The sequence below is a fragment of the Nelusetta ayraudi genome, unplaced genomic scaffold, assembly GCF_046127955.1.
Source record: "Nelusetta ayraudi isolate G7.1 ecotype Tasmania unplaced genomic scaffold, CSIRO-AGI_Nayr_v1 ptg000002l, whole genome shotgun sequence".
NCBI lineage: Eukaryota > Metazoa > Chordata > Actinopteri > Tetraodontiformes > Monacanthidae > Nelusetta > Nelusetta ayraudi.
The window spans coordinates 5,725,089-5,740,366 of NW_027466052.1; the positions used below are offsets into that span (position 1 = coordinate 5,725,089).

General features: G+C 42.9%; 2 protein-coding genes and 1 long non-coding RNA gene across 5 annotated transcripts in view; 2 read left to right on the forward strand and 1 right to left on the reverse strand.

Moving 5' to 3' along the window:
* coro2ba (coronin, actin binding protein, 2Ba) overlaps positions 1-2,499 on the forward strand; it is a 33,081-nt gene extending 30,582 nt beyond the window's left edge. For both annotated transcript variants that reach the window (XM_076019392.1, XM_076019401.1), the window contains exon 12: positions 7-2,499. In XM_076019392.1, coding sequence (XP_075875507.1) covers positions 7-141 — 135 coding nt within the window. In that variant the 3' untranslated portion in view covers positions 142-2,499. The remainder of the gene's footprint in view (positions 1-6) is intronic.
* Positions 2,500-3,039: 540 nt separating this feature from the next.
* anp32a (acidic (leucine-rich) nuclear phosphoprotein 32 family, member A) lies at positions 3,040-7,836 on the reverse strand. 2 transcript variants are annotated; one of them, XM_076019409.1, is made up of 7 exons: positions 7,637-7,836; positions 5,422-5,571; positions 5,212-5,334; positions 4,918-5,116; positions 4,706-4,821; positions 4,572-4,626; positions 3,040-4,429 (listed from the first exon to the last, which is right to left on the reverse strand). In XM_076019409.1, the coding sequence occupies exons 1-7, from the start codon at positions 7,688-7,690 to the stop codon at positions 4,362-4,364; spliced, it is 765 nt and encodes a 254-aa protein (XP_075875524.1). In that variant the 5' UTR covers positions 7,691-7,836; the 3' UTR covers positions 3,040-4,361. The 2 variants fall into 2 exon arrangements, with proteins under 2 accessions (XP_075875524.1, XP_075875533.1); XM_076019418.1 differs by lacking the exon at positions 7,637-7,836 and adding an exon at positions 6,004-6,021.
* Positions 7,837-8,024: 188 nt separating this feature from the next.
* LOC142884024 (uncharacterized) lies at positions 8,025-13,524 on the forward strand. Its single transcript, XR_012926111.1, has 2 exons — positions 8,025-13,323; positions 13,453-13,524. It is a non-coding gene; the product is annotated as an uncharacterized LOC142884024 (long non-coding RNA).
* The last annotated feature ends 1,754 nt before the right edge of the window (positions 13,525-15,278 follow it).

The following is a 15,278-nucleotide window of genomic DNA, read 5'->3' on the forward strand; positions in this document are numbered from 1 at the left end:
CTCCAGCTCCTGCGGATGTTCTTCCGGCAGCAGGACGAGCTGCGGCGGCTGAAGGATGAGCTGACCTCCAAGGACGTGCGGATACGCCAGCTGGAGCTGGAGCTCAACAACCTGAAGAACGCCAGCCCCAACAACGCGTGACCTCTCGGCGGAGCCACTCCCTCCGGCACCTTCCCCCTCCTCCCCGACTCTGACCTCCGATCAGCGAGCTTCTGAGCCTTACCGCGCCTTCCCCTTTTGTTACGTGTCACACATTCCGCCGCAACGTGTAGTCCCTCCGCAGGAGGAATTCGATAACCCATCGAGGTCTCAGCTTGGGGCTTTGAAGAGGCAAAAATGAAGAGCCCACTGGGACGCAGCCGTGATTTGAAACTGATGAGATTCCCTCAAGCTTCTAATTATGTTCATGTTCAATGAAATATTCTCTGCGCCTCCCCTTTTGTCCATGTGACAAGACTCGAACCCTCACCCGCACTTGTCCCTGTGTGTGTGAACCAGCCATCGTCTAGCTGGTTTTTAGTTTGGCAAAATTGGAGGATGTCGAGACTCGCCGACTTCCTTTTTATTTTCCTTCCCCGAGGCCTTAGACCCTGCTGCACGTGCACACGCACGCACGCACGCACGCACACACACACACACACACACACACACACACACACACACACACACACACACACACACAAACACACAACGAGCTGCAGCGACCTCCCAGAATGGCCGCCCTGAAGTGAACTTCCTCTCTGACCTCCAGCTGTTGCTGGCTACACATTTATTCAACATGTAGACTCACCGATGCAGGTTTTCTTCCCCCGAATAGAAAATGGAGAGTTTAACTGTGTGTTCAGTGTTTTGTCCCCCCCCCCCCTAAAAAATAGGAAATTAGTTTAGCGGAGGATTGAGGATGCAGCCATGAAGGACTTGGGCATTTTCTGCAGGAGATGCTTTGCAGGCTCTTTGTTGTTTCAGGGTTAGTTCAAGGAGGGGCGGGAGCAGGAGCGGCGTCGATGTAAATAATATTTGCTTCTATTTATTTGACTTGTTACCCTTTTTCTTAGCCAACAATGTGTTTTTGTTAATCCCGTTTTGTTTGTTTTTTTTAGTATGATGTGGCTGCGCAAGTAATGATTGTGACGCTTGATAAGATTTTCTGACGAATGCCTCTGACGAATGTGGTGAACTGTGCGCGAAAATGAACCTTAAACGGTGTTAATCCGGCGTAACTTGTGATGAGTTATGCGACTCTCTTTTTGCCTTGTCCTGACAGCACGGGAAGCTGTTCTTGTAACCATCCTTCTCACATTTAATCTATGTATATCACTGTTACTACTAAGTGTTGACCTGTAGATGTGACTTGACTCTAGAAACTTGCATCATCTTGCCTCTCCAAAACCTATAAATCAGGTTAAATTTCAGCTTGAATGCCCGTCGTGCAGTTAAGGTTCTTCTTCCTCTTTCATATATTTAGTACGTTGGCACTGGATTACTAACTAAATTGGTTCATTTTGCAAAAAGACGTCCCAAAGACACATTTCATGTGTGCAGTTAAGCATCAGGAGGAGTCACCGACAGCGTCGGGAGAAACCGATCCCCTTGTCGGGTTCAGTTTGGAGGCGTAACCGTGTGAAACTCTGCCGCCTCAGTGCAAAACATTCTGTGTGTGTTTCTTTGCAGGTTAGAAAAAAAAGCTCCAGTGAAGGTAGACAGGAGACAAAAGGAGAGAGAGGAGCGCAATCAGCGACGGGGGGGGGGGGGGGGGGACAGCTCAGGTCACCATAAGGCCTCGTGCAGGTGAACTGAGATAAAAGAATGGAACTTTGAACACAGAATGGCTGTTTTTTGGATGGGAATGGTCTCATTTTTAGAATGACTGAGGCTCACAATTGGCAAATTACAATTCGTAAGTTTTGTTGGGGTTGAAATTGATCATATGAACTACACTGTTAGAAGAAGGTCTGACTCCTAATGTTTCCCTGAGTGTCAAATATAAATACTGAAAACTGCTGCATGATTGAAACACTAATTGATTCATTTATATCCAAATAAAATGGGCCTTTTTTTTAGGTAGACAGAGACTCACAGAAACTTTAGTATCCTTTAGTATCATGTCACGCCCCCCCCCCCCCCAATTACTCAGGATTTTACACCTGGACATTCATATCCCTGTACACACAATAATCATTACCATCCTGGTTTCTGATCACTGCAATATGATCTCATTTTTGTGTGTGCAGAAACCTGTAATATTTGTGTCTTCACAGCATGAAGTTTTCAAATTTGGGAAAGACGGGACCACTTCGTCTTGCTGGTTTTACACTATTCCCAACATTGAGCTTTAGATATGGCAACAGGTGTCCCTGTAACCTTTCCCTACAGATTTCAATCGGTCAGTATTTTGACTTATGAACGTACCATTGTAGTATTTCATTGCAGAAATGCAAAACCTGTTTTTGTTTTTTTTTTCATTTTGACACACTAGAAGTAAATTGCTCTTGCTGCTGCTGCCATGTCTTCTTCTTATTGTCACTTGGTTGAGGCCTCACTTGCAGGTAGTCTCACGGTATCCCAACTTCTTTATCAATTCCTTTTGTTCCAAAAATGCAACACGGTGGCGCAGTGATTAGCGCTGGTGCCTCACAGCTAGAAGGTCTCTGACCTGGGACCTGTTTGTGTGGAGTTTGCATGTTCTCCGGGTTCTCCGGCTTCCTCCCACAGTCCAAAAACATGCATGGATGGTTGTTTCAAAAAAACAGGTTTCTCACAATGAACGTGATGTTCTTGAAATTGTAACAAGAGGTTTCTGTGTATAATAACCGGGATATTCAAGTCCATGTCTGCAGTTTGAACAGATTTCAATTATCATGACGTGAACCCAGCACAAACTAAAGCAGCGTTCCACCACTCTGCCCACCGCTCAAAGCCACAACAGCAGCACGCTGCTGAAAATCGACTCTCAGATCACTTCCCCCTGTGAAGAAACAATATGCCACCTGACGATGTTTAATTATAAGTTTCATACAAGAACCAGAAACAATCAAAACATATATAAAAGGGATTTATTGAAGTGACCGGGAGGGGGGGAAAGCAACAATTTGGCTGATGACAGTGGATTCAACATGGACCGGAAAAAAAAAAGAAAATCACTGAGGTAGGCCAATTTGACCATTGTGTATAATAGTGAAAAACAAAGTCCAAATAACCGACCGCTTTCCAGAGTTTACACTTTGAAACAATACATTTTTCAATGTACAAGTAAGTTGCAGTTGTAACCTCCATGTATATCAGCACTTCTCTACACTACCACCACAAACTCAAACATTGCCACCTGCATGTCACGGAAAAGAAAAACCAACAAACGGAAAAAGGTGATAATGAACTCCGACGCTGAACATCTCGCTTCGTGTGAAGATTATGCATACAAAGTTAATGTTCAAATTCAAGAAATTTTCACACTGCGTACTTTTAGAGAAAGCAGCAATACATATTTAACATCTTCTTACAATTAATAGTTTTACCTCGGTTTTTACCAGCTCAATGTCTGCCGTCATCAAAGAGAATACAAAAAAATAGATTTGGTCATTATTTACAAGAACACGTAATTTCCGAACTATCAAAGCTGAGGGTTCAAGGAGGAGCAGGAGCTTTGACAAGGGCAGACATTTTTCCTTTTTTTTTTTTTGTTATATATATTTTTTTTTTTGCTGTGTATTTTTAAAAATACGCCCTGTGAGGGTCTCACATTGTGCATGTTCAGACAGAGGTTTCACACCAGGACAGCAGAGTATTGGCATACTGGTGACACTACAAATACATAACTTACATTTAAAAAAAGAAAAAAAAGAAAAAGAAAAAAGTACAATGCATAAAATAAGTTTAAGACGAGGAGAGGACAGCCATACATGAACTCCAGTATTTGACTTTAAAATGTAATAGACATGCTAACTTTTTTTCTTTTTTTTTGTCGTTTCCTTCGTAATTTTCCTTTTAAACGGGGCGGGGTCTCAAAATACTTCAGTCATCAGAAACTGGTCTTACACAAACAGTGAGAACTCAAACAAAACAAAAAAGCTATATCTTAAAAAGGTTTTGCTATTATTTGTCATTACAAAATCTGTATCCACAAAGCAGTTAAAAGTGGACCGTAAAGACTGGAACACGGGAGCATCAAAGGTACAGAAAAATTTAACTAATTTCTCCAGAAAACCCCATCTAACTGACTGGCCAAAAACCAAAACCACTCCTACTGCAATATGAAACTGGGGGAGGGGGAGGGGATACATGGGGTTGTTTGGGGGGAGTGATGGGGTGGGGAGGGGCAGTACAACTTTAAAACAGTTCACAAACTTAGCTTCAAGAGAAGTCTTTTAATCATCTTCATCTTCTTCCCCTTCTTCATCCAGCTCCCTTTTCCTCTTCTGGCCTCGTTCTTCTTCTGTGGAGGGAGAAAAAAAAATCCTTTAGCTAGGTGACGAGTTCATCAGATGGTTTCAGCTTGAGGAAACTGCACAATGCAACCTGTAGATACAGTTGTTTTCTAGATGCTAACGGTTTATATAAAAATTTGCCAGTCTTACCCTCCTCATCCTCCTCATCGACTTCTCTGTCGTTCAAATCTTCTTCCTCTTCCTCCTTAGTAGGAAAAAAAAAATCAGTTCAGTCAGTCGAGCTATTTGGATGCAACATTTAGAATCACATCTTTTCCAGCCACCTCTCCGCTGAGGTCCTCCTCTTCCTCTTCTTCATTCTCCTCCTCGTCTTCCTCCCCCTCTTCTTCCTCCTCATCTCCTGGCGCTGTGTCCTCATCGTAGTCCTCTTCGTCTACGTCTGAATGATGACAGAGAAGACGTACTTGTTAGCGGAGTGCTAAGCCATAGAATAAATCCCTTTAAACAAACCCCCTTTGGCTGTGCCCAGCTGTACCGTCGTCTTCCTCCTCCTCGTCATCCAAGCCCTCCGCGTAAACCTCAGCGTCTGAATCCGGCGCCTCTTTGTCATCTTTGTCGTAGCCATCCAGGTATGTTAGCTGGGGTAGAAGCTTGAAAACGTTGTCTCTGTATTCGTTCAGGTTTGTCACTTCGCAATTGAACAGATCGAGGCTTTTCAGAGTGCCCAAATCTTTCTGTTAAAGGACAAAACAAACTCTGTTGTAGAACAGCCAGCCGTGTTGTGTTTTGTTGAGTCTTTTTAGCCACTTGCACGAGGGTAAAAACTCACCAGTGGTTCTATTGTACTGAGGTCTTTAATCTTGTTGCCACTAAGGTTGAGATGTGTGAGGTTGGGGCATTTCTCCGCCAGAACTTCCAACCCCCCTGAGATCCTGTTATCGCTGAGTTCAAGCTGCCGGACAAATCAACAGTCAAAAGACGCGAAACCAGAAACCAACAAACACCATACCTGGTTTAATGTAGCAAATATAGACTCTACCTTTTTCAGTTTTTTTAACTTGGGCAAGTGGGCGACTGTCATCAGTCCGACGTTGATTGTGCTAAGGAACTCCAGCTCCTCAAATTCATCTGTTAGACCCTCGATCTTGCCTTCGTTCGAGCGACAGTTGTCGAGCACGAGTTCTTTGACCTGATGAATAAACAATTGTGTTAATTTATATGTTTTAAAAAATACATTTCAAAAGAATTGCAACAAGACCATAGCATCATAGTAGTGTAAAGACATTAATTGTAACCTATTTATGGAGGGTTGAATGTAAACGGATTATCTGGCTATTCTTTGGCATTATTCAGAGCATGACATTCCTTGAGGAGGCTTCTAGCAAATTTAAATTACTTATTTGCTTCAGTCGATATACAGCCGTTTTAAAATGTTCAGTGTTTTGTAATTGTTCTCATCAAACACAACCAAATCAAACAAATTGTATGAATGAAATTGAACCTAACTGTATATCAAAACATTATTTATTCACAACATACAATGTTATCACATATTATTATAACATACTGTCGCACTAAGCTTGAAAACCCGATAATACTGTTCTAAAAGGTACTATCCCACCATTGTCTCACTAACTGGCTGCCATAGCGCTGCATCATGTAGGTCGGCGGATTGATATTTTCAGTCTAAAAAGCGGTCACAGGTGCTCAGCTATCAGATATTTCCCCGCGGCCTTGGTGGTAGTGACCCAGCCAATCAGCACCAGGCAACAGACTTGTTGAGGGGGAGGGGGAGAAACACACTCCATAATCCCGTGTATCAACGTTCCAACTATCGCGATGCGTCGACTCCCCGTTTTTTCTATTACATAAATATCACATTCTGCTACGTTTATAAGCTCAACAGTCGACGCGCGGCGGTCTGTAAGACTTTAGTCTTATCATAAAAGAGGCTTAAAATGTAAACTGGGGGTCTAGGAAAAGGTTTCGAGTGACGCATATTGATAATTCGTGAAAAAAACAAGTCGGCGTGAAAGAGCCCTACGAGTCCTGCACAGGGTCATTTGAGAGTAGGAGGGGCCGCGGAGGCAGATTAGATAGCTGCCAGGCAAACGATTCATTGTTTTGTCGAGCTAAACGCTCGCCGTTCGGATTTATGGCGTGTGTAGACGTCTGTTAATGGCAAGGTATGAGGCAGCGTCCGCCGTCGGTGTCGAATAGCGACGCGTTCGCCGTATTCCACGAGCCTTTGTTTCTCGGTAAAATGGCGGCTTGTCCTAGTTCTGGAAAAGTGGAGCAACAACGCGGGGCTCGACGATTTGTTTTCATCGCGTCGCTCGTGTGGCGGGTCGTCGTGCGACGCCAGCTCCCCCCTCCAGAAATACCAAATATGCTGTGTGTTTATAATTGATTCGAGAGTGTTTTGTTCGCGTTCTAACGTCGAACGCGGAGTGTCTTGCCCTCCCCCTTTCGCCGGAATTGCTGGTTTCTAACGGTCAACGGAGGTATCGCTTTCTCGGGGCCGTTAGTGCGCTGCGCCGTCGCTCCCATTGTCGGCTGGCCGGGCTGCGGTCCCCCCCCTCCGTGGTGGCTGCACCGTGCTACACACCACTTCTTTCCCCCCCCACGCCTCCGCCGAGCATCAAAACGACCTCAGTCGAATAGTTTGTGTTAACTAGTTGAAGCACAGATGCGGGGACGCGGCTTAAGGATGGGGGTAATTTGAGGCTGTGATCTTTATGCATCATTGATAATGTCATGACTTTGAGTCTCCGCATCCCGAACGCGCCAAGTGCACGGCTTAGGTTGAATGTTTGGGGGCTAAAAAAAAATACATAGAATAAAAGACGGAATACATAGATCGAAAGCAAGGAAATGAAGCGTTAGGCGAGAAGTTAAATGATAAGCGGCTCGGGGTTTAGACGAGAAGGGGGGATAAATAAAAAAAAAAGTTACAAATATGGCTCCTCGCGCCGCTCGCCTTGTGTATACCGCTGGCATTAAGACGCGGTGCCACACTCAATTCGTACAAACCAGCGCGACGCTGGAACCGCACAAAAGTTCCAGCGGCAGCTCCCCGCCGACCACCAACACGGTACCCGCGGTGTGACCCGACGCACGCCCCCCGCATCGTCTCCCAAGTTGCGGGCAAACTTTGCAAAATCGCCGCGGCAAGATCATCACACGGAAAGATTCTCCATTAGCCGAGTGCGAGGCGCTAAAGCGGGGCGAGATGCGAGCAGGCTCGGACTCACGTCTGACGGAGTGCGGTTCCGCAACTCGAGGTGAATTCTTTTCTTCATGTCCATCCTCGGTCCGCGCGCCCTGCGATACGATAACACACTTTTAATAATTACCGCAAATGCAACTAAAGCACCGTTAGAACAGACTGCTGTTGTTCATTCAAACTTGATCCGCTCGGTGGGCGGGAGCACGTCTCGGGATTGTCGTCACCGTCGACCAATGGCCGCCGCTCGGCGAGGAGGGAAGGGATTTACACGACCAGCGGCCAATGAGGCTCTCCGCACAAAGCCGGGGTGGGGTTTTGTGCCTGAAGTTTGGTTGTTTAGTTAACTTTAGTTTACATAGCTAATGTAATACTTGATGATTTACGCTGGATCCTTGTCTGCCTGCGATAAATGTCAACACCCACCTGACTTTCAGAAGTGGGAGAAAAAAAAACCGTTTAGTCCCTCCCCATTTTTCGTTTATAAATCTCTTAAAGGGAAAAAGAAAACCGCAAAGCACCCACACTTGTCTCAACGTAAACAAAAAACAAAAACAAGAAAATAGAATATGTTAAACCTACATCATTTACCGTTTAAAAAAAAAAAAAAACATATTACAGATCAAAACATTCCCACAAGTGATGTCTCAACACAAACCACGGCCAACAAAAACAATTCTTGCTTAAATCATTATTTAAACAGTAATGAGGCCTGAAGCTATTTCAAGAAACATGCAAAAACAATTCTATTAAGTATATAAGTGTATTAAATATGAATGTGAAAGAGAAAAATATTTTGTTTAACTATTGGCTCATGTTTCGTTTCTCCTAACATAATATTTTTGTTATTAAATCCAATCAGGGTAATTAAAGGCTTCAGAGCAAGAATGAACAATGATATTCTAATGTTTACACAATGACAGCTGTTGGTGAGCTAACAGATTTTATTCACAAGGGGGCGGTAGATGTTTGGTATGGCGCCGTTGACCACCAAGAGTCTTCAAATTCTTTCTGGGTGGTGGATTATTTATTTATTTTATGACGAAAGACAATATTTTGGGATTTCGTTCTTGAGTGTTCAAATCTAGACACTCTCAAGGACTGCAACTATTCTTATAGCGAGCTTTTAAATGTGTCAAAATTATATTAAGAATCTGTTATCTGAGCATTTTTATGTTTTTTTTGTCAAATTGCCATACATACTATCAGTTATCAGGAGGGAGCACCAGCTCACTCCCGGTTCATGCAGCTTAATTAGTGTGATAAATAGTGTGCATGTCGACGATAAGAGGGATGCTATAACTGCCAGTGTTTGTGCCCACCAGTCTTAGTGCTCCTCAGCAACACATCAACACACGGCCTCTTCCCTCTGTCAGTGTCAGAGCTGCTCAGATGCATCATGCTTAATGAGGCCCATCGTAACCAAGAGGAACGGCAGCCATTTGGCCTGAAATTGAGTTATTAATCTGATGCAGGCGAGTGTTGATTGGAAATGGATTTAATGCAGTATAGCAGATAAATTGGGGTTTGCCCTTTTCTGAGTATGTTATCTAAATGGCCTGTTTAGTAACCCTGTAGGATGGTGAATGACCAAGCCACCAATCAAGCTGAAATATCACCATGGCAATTGTAAATACAGTTTTGAGAGCAGAGGCGCAAAAATGTTGCGAAATTAACCAGAAGAGGGCAGCATTGTTCTTAAAAAATAAAATAAAAACACTGATCTATGAAGTTTCACTATAAAAATCTTATTTGAATAACTAGACTTAGGTGCAACTGCACGATGTAGTATGAGCACCAGTGGCATCCACAAGGGGCACGGTTGAGTCACTGGCTGCATCAGAAGTGTGATTGGTCAATAAAAAGTGCAAGGTTATTAAAGTGATGAGAGGCGGATCCAAGAAGCCATCCAAATTAGAGTAAATATTGAAGTTTTATAGCCTTTTTTTTTTAAAACCAATTAAACATACATTGAGGTTCATGGCTCACAAATTCCAGTCTAATCAAAGTAATGTGGAATGATAAAATAGAACCAGGGATGTCAGAAACTCGTTTAAGCTGCCTTCCTAAATGACAAAATTTCACCCTTATGAGATCAGTTGAGGTTTTTTTTTTTACCTCCAACTAATGGAGCAGTAGTAGTGTATTATTACCAGGCCCACCCATCAGCAGGGTTGTGTCTCTGCTACTCCCCTACTCTTTCAGACAGACAAACATGATAAGATATCTTTTTTATGTCTGTTTTGCAGAATGCAGGATGGGGTCTTGTGAGTGAGTGACATTTATCAGAATCGTTTGACTTTAATTAAGGAATTTATCTCAAACAATGAACATTTCGGAATGCCGTTTTAATCTTATTACACAAGGATGCACAACAAGACTCCACTAATATCCAATCGGTTTGCCTCAGTGCACCACTCATGTCTGCGTTGGGAAATTGCATCAGCTTAAAAAAAAAAATGTTATCTGCTTGAAGCTATTTGTTGTCACAGGGGGACATTTCTTTTCTGAATTATGGGTAAAATGGAGCTCAGTCATCTCCAAATTCATTTAACCCATTTTCTAAGTGCTTTTTAAAAGAAATAATAATAATTTTAAAAGAAATATGTTAGAGGTGCAGCTTTGTTGACTGTATCACAACGATGACACTGAATTTCTTTTTACCTTCAATTCTGATTTAGCCTTTTTTTGAAGAACAGTTAAATATTTAATTTACATGTTGATGCTAAAATATGTTAGCACCAGCTTCGTTCCTACAGTATATAAATCTGTTCAGTGCATTTAGGCCTGTAAACACAAGCAAAGACAACACACTAAGGTTCATGCAGGATTATGAATAATAAATAAAAGTTTCAGAAAACGAAAGCCACAGAAGAATGACCGGTTTCTCTCACAAGACTCTGACTGTGACAGAGTTCAAGCACCACAAGAGGGCGCTGTTTGGTTAAAATAAAAAAAGGAACATTTATGTACATTGCCAGACTTTGAACGATGGTGGAAATAAAGACTGCATACTGTTCATTTCTGCATACGAAACACAAAATGTGAACAACATAATGTGTCCTAACTGTATCTATGTTTTAATAGTATACATACCACCCCACTCCCACCATACAATATTGAGCATGTTTGAAAATCTTTTTTCTTGGAGAAATTGAACTGAGAAGATTGACCTTTAAGATGAGAGTGCTGAAAATAAGAGATGCAAAGCAATAGCATCTAATTCACTTCCAAACCTGAAATCTGTTTGGTTTGCGCTCATTAGGGGAGCTTGTTTCATTATCATTAACTGTAGAAGTTGAATGGTTGAATGTTTTTAAATGTACTGAACTTTTTGAGCTGCATATTCTATCCAACAGTAAAAAACAGTTTGGATTGGATTCGATTAAACCAAAGTGTAAAATGTTTATCAAACAAACTGTATCTTTTGTGGGGTATGAATATCTAACTGATGTGTACACTTTACATGGCCATTAGAGGCTGTTACATAACCCCTACACACTTGGTGCTAATTGTGCCTCATGGCCTCCGCCTGCCGATGGCTACAATTAATCACCACCCACTTAATTGCTCATTGGCAGTAAAGTCAGTTATAGAAATGCTCATGGACTGATTTAGCTGTAGGCCGCAGAGCGGCGAATATAAAGCCTGTCACGTTACCCAAAACAAATCAGTTTATATGCAACCCTGCAATCTGCGGATAAATTACCCCGCATGATGTTTGTGTTAATTTGGTTCAAAATTTGCGTCAGTGATTTTGGTCAGAGGTTAAATTGGAGCTCGTCGGGAAGTATTCATCTTGTTAATATGCCGTACTGTCTCTTCCAACTTCGCATCTGACAAAATGCTAATGCATGAAATTTAGATTAATCCACCTTAAACTGTTTTTGACAAGCATATTTATTACATCTCTGAGAGTCTGAGATGACAAACAGCCTAAAGCAGGTACTTTCTTAATCGGTGATTGATTGAACAAGATTATTTCGCTGTTAGAACACGAAGTACGTTTGGAACTGTCGTGCCAGACATCTCACAATATGACATTATTGTGATATTTAGAGCGGTTTGGTTTCATCTAGTCTTTTACCAGATATGGATGCTTTCAAGAGCTGTTGGATTTGTTGAACGTGTGCACCTGGTAACATGCCCATGGAAAATGTGGGGAGATGCAGGCAAATCGTAGAAGGTGATTGGACAAACCTCGACAGCTAAAGACTTACTTTCTGTGCCAGGGCCAACATTAGATGTGCATTGCTGCCTCCCGGTGAGCAGCTATGCACCACAAGCTCATGCCAAATGCAGCCAGGGGTGAAATTGAAACATTTCCACAGAGAAGCCTTCAGTGAGTTCACTGTTTTGCTTTTAATGAGAAAATCCCATCCAGTTCTGATAAAACTGGAGCTCCTGCAGCATCCACACTCACCTCCTTAGCTGCAGCAGCTAGGCTTTATGCTCTTCCGGGCTTTTCAGAGGCAGCTTGCAACAGTAAGTTCCTACAATATTTACAACTGAGTGGATGCTCAATGGTTGTGTTAAGAACACTTGAAATTGGAGCCTAGCAAAATAGATGTACGAGATTTTGAAATTGAATTCTCAGTGATGCAGCTGCCGTACAGGATTCGTTTTTTTTATGCTCATCCCTGTGCTTTGGCAATTTAATAGGAACCTGGATAAGAAATTATAGATGCTATAGGTCTCCTCCAGTGTTTTCCCTGCAAAATAACGGGACACTGCTGTATCATTCCCCCCGCCCCCCTCACCTCCAGCTGAGTGTCTGCTGGTGCTTGGTGGCCACAGATTTGTTCCTGCTGACCTGCCAAACATGTGTGAGCCCTCCAGCTGTAGCTGCTGGAGTGTGCAACACAATGTCACTATAGGGGTGAGCGCTACCATCAGCGTTCTGGATTTAAATTAGTCCATATGTTGTATAAATTCACTCTCCTCCTGCCTGAAAATTAGATTCGGAGGAGGTTCATGTGCAGGGCCAGAGCCAAGGACTATTTTCGAGGGGCCTGTGGTGCCCTTAACGTGATAAGGAAACATCTCAGGAGCTGCTTTTATCTCTGAAAGAATTAGCTTCTTGTACCTCCTGCAAAATGAAACCTCCCTCCACATAAGAACGATAGGGAGCTGGGAAGAAAGTGAAGCGCTCGCCGGCAACAGTGTCAGCGTGCATTCATTATTCATTTTGATTGATTTTGGCAGTTTGGAGACAATACCTTGTAATGCAACACCCATGCAGGACAGGAAGGTGATAAATACGCGCTCCACACCTGCAGCTGCGAGGAACCACAAGACTCCAGTCCGCGTGATGAGGTGCACTTTATATCGTTAGAGCGTGGTGGCGTTTGTAAACTCCATTAGGCAGGAACAGGAACAGCGCAAGATCGTGAGGATTCTGGCTACGGGTTGTTTTGCGTTTTATTTATCAAGAGCATGTTGCTGTTTTTGTTTACGATTATAACTATGCTGTTGGAAGCATAATTTCTTCTGCGTGCGGCACAGATTTAATGACGGGGGAAAACTGTGCTCCCTTTTAAAGTTGGTTTATTCATTTAATAATCAAAATTGCAAAAATTAACTCGACCTAATGATTTCTCCAGGGCTCTGGGAAAAAGTCGAGGCTATCAGCAGGCTGCGAAACTGACAAGAGAACAGATGAGATGTTGCACAGTCATTTGGCACAAGCCAGCGGAGGAGGAGAAGAAAAAGAAGGTCTCGTGCATCTTGATGTAAATGGCAGTGCACTCAGCACTGTGCCACAATTAAAATTTAATGAGGTCTCTCCATTCTGTTCTACTGGCTCAGTCAGACGCTACTGACTCTCTGTTCTCTCCTCCACAGCCTCCTTTCCCGACAACTACCAGCGTTTCCCCCCATAGGTGTGTCTCTGAATAAGGCCATTAAAAAAACAAACAAACCCTGAGACTTCTGCGTCTTCTTCTTTGCCTCCTTATTCTCTCTGCTTATACTGATTTCATTTTTCTTGGATGAACTCTGGCCCAATGAGTAGCATTTGCCGCTCGGGGCTCTGCAGGCAATGCCAAATAAAAACAATGTGTGTCATTCGCAGACAATGGCAATTTACAATGACATAAAATGCAAATCTTCTTGCCCAGAACATGGGTTTGAGAAACAAGAATTGACTTGAGCATCACCCTGCAAACATTTTCCTCTTAACGACAAATTCCATCTGTCCACCAGTTCTTGTTTTCTGATGCTCTTGATCTCTTATCTTCATTACACCAGCCATATCCGTGTGCGTGTGTGTGAGTGTGAGTGTAGGTCGTGCTCCATACCATATGTAAACAGTTATTTACCAATTGGTTTGTATGATGCTTTCTTACACCAAATCTACCGAAATCTTCAAGAATGGGCCCTTTTGAACAATCATACAATTGTGCCACGCATCAATGCATAAAAATGCAATTATTAGTGCAAGCTACAGACCAAAGAGAAGGTGGAACTTTAATTACTGCAGCTGTCAGAAAGGAAAAGTGTCTTGTGCAGGAAGGAGAGCAACTCATTTAGTCAGGTAGGGGTACTTGCGTGTCTAAATGTTACTAGACACTAGGTGGCAGTAACTGCAGGCTCGGGGTATAACGTACAGGAGGTTGGTTGACAGGAAAAGGTAGGCAGAGGTTAGAGGCAGCGCTACCTGCTCTCACCAGAACAAAAGCAGGACAGAAGACAATGAAGTGGAAAAGCAACAAAACTTTAATTGAATGGAAAACCTGGTATATGAATGATAGACAACTATATGTTGCACATAGCAACCAGCATCCCGTTCTGTTCGGTTCTGGATTGGGTCACTCCCAGCCCACCTGTGTAGTGATGGCTTCAATTGAAAATAAAAATAAAAACATACACAGAAAAGTGGGGAAATTGTCATTACAAGTTGTCTTTGCTGCACTCACAAAATCTATTTTAACCCTGAGTACTTGAAAATACTTGGAAAATCCTACCACCATCCATTCATCCATCCATCCATCCATGCATGCCTCTACTCCCTCACACACATTCCCACTCAGCATCTCTTTCTATGCATAATTGCATTCCATCAGGCTGAACTATGCATAATTACATATTTGCAGGGGGCTAATCTGCAGCATGGCCCTCGTGTTCATGATGAGGTGGCGGAGCATTTGACACGGATCTGATTGTCACTACAGTGCGCTGCTGCATGACGGGGAGGAAGGGTGCATGCTCTCAGCATAAAGGTCTTTGCAGTCAGACGATCCGCCGGTTTACATCTTAACATGCAGGCTGAGTTATTGGAGCAAGTGCAGGATGAACAGCTGTGCTACTTGAACTGTCGATAATATTGAGGCGATGAGGCCACAACACTGGCGCTGGCCTTTTCATAAAGCTGCAAGATAATAATATGGACCATTTGAAAAATTTGGTCGAAGCAGTTTCATTAACTTTAAAAAAAATATATATATATGAAAAAAAAACCATAAACCACATGAAGATACCTACAGACAACAACATATTCTGGCAACCAAGGAGGGAATCGCCACATTCTTGTCCAGTGCCACCACTAATCGATAATGATCCATCAATAATGCTCAATTTAATATAATGCTTCTCCGCACTAACCATCTCTCCATTAACCTCATTGATAGAGCACTTTGCTCTGCACCAGATGGAACTTTGTGGTTGGGTGC

What these genes read in the sequence shown, in the direction of transcription:
- anp32a (XM_076019409.1), bottom strand. Translation starts at nt 7,690, where the DNA reads ATGGACATGAAGAAAAGAATTCACCTCGAGTTGCGGAACCGCACTCCG. An exon ending in GGAACCGCACTCCGTCAGAC is followed by an intron (nt 5,572 to 7,636) that starts GTGAGTCCGAGC and finishes TTTATTCATCAG; the next exon opens with GTCAAAGAACTCGTGCTCGA. An exon ending in CGAGGAGGAGGAAGACGACG is followed by an intron (nt 4,822 to 4,917) that starts GTACAGCTGGGC and finishes GTCATCATTCAG; the next exon opens with ACGTAGACGAAGAGGACTAC.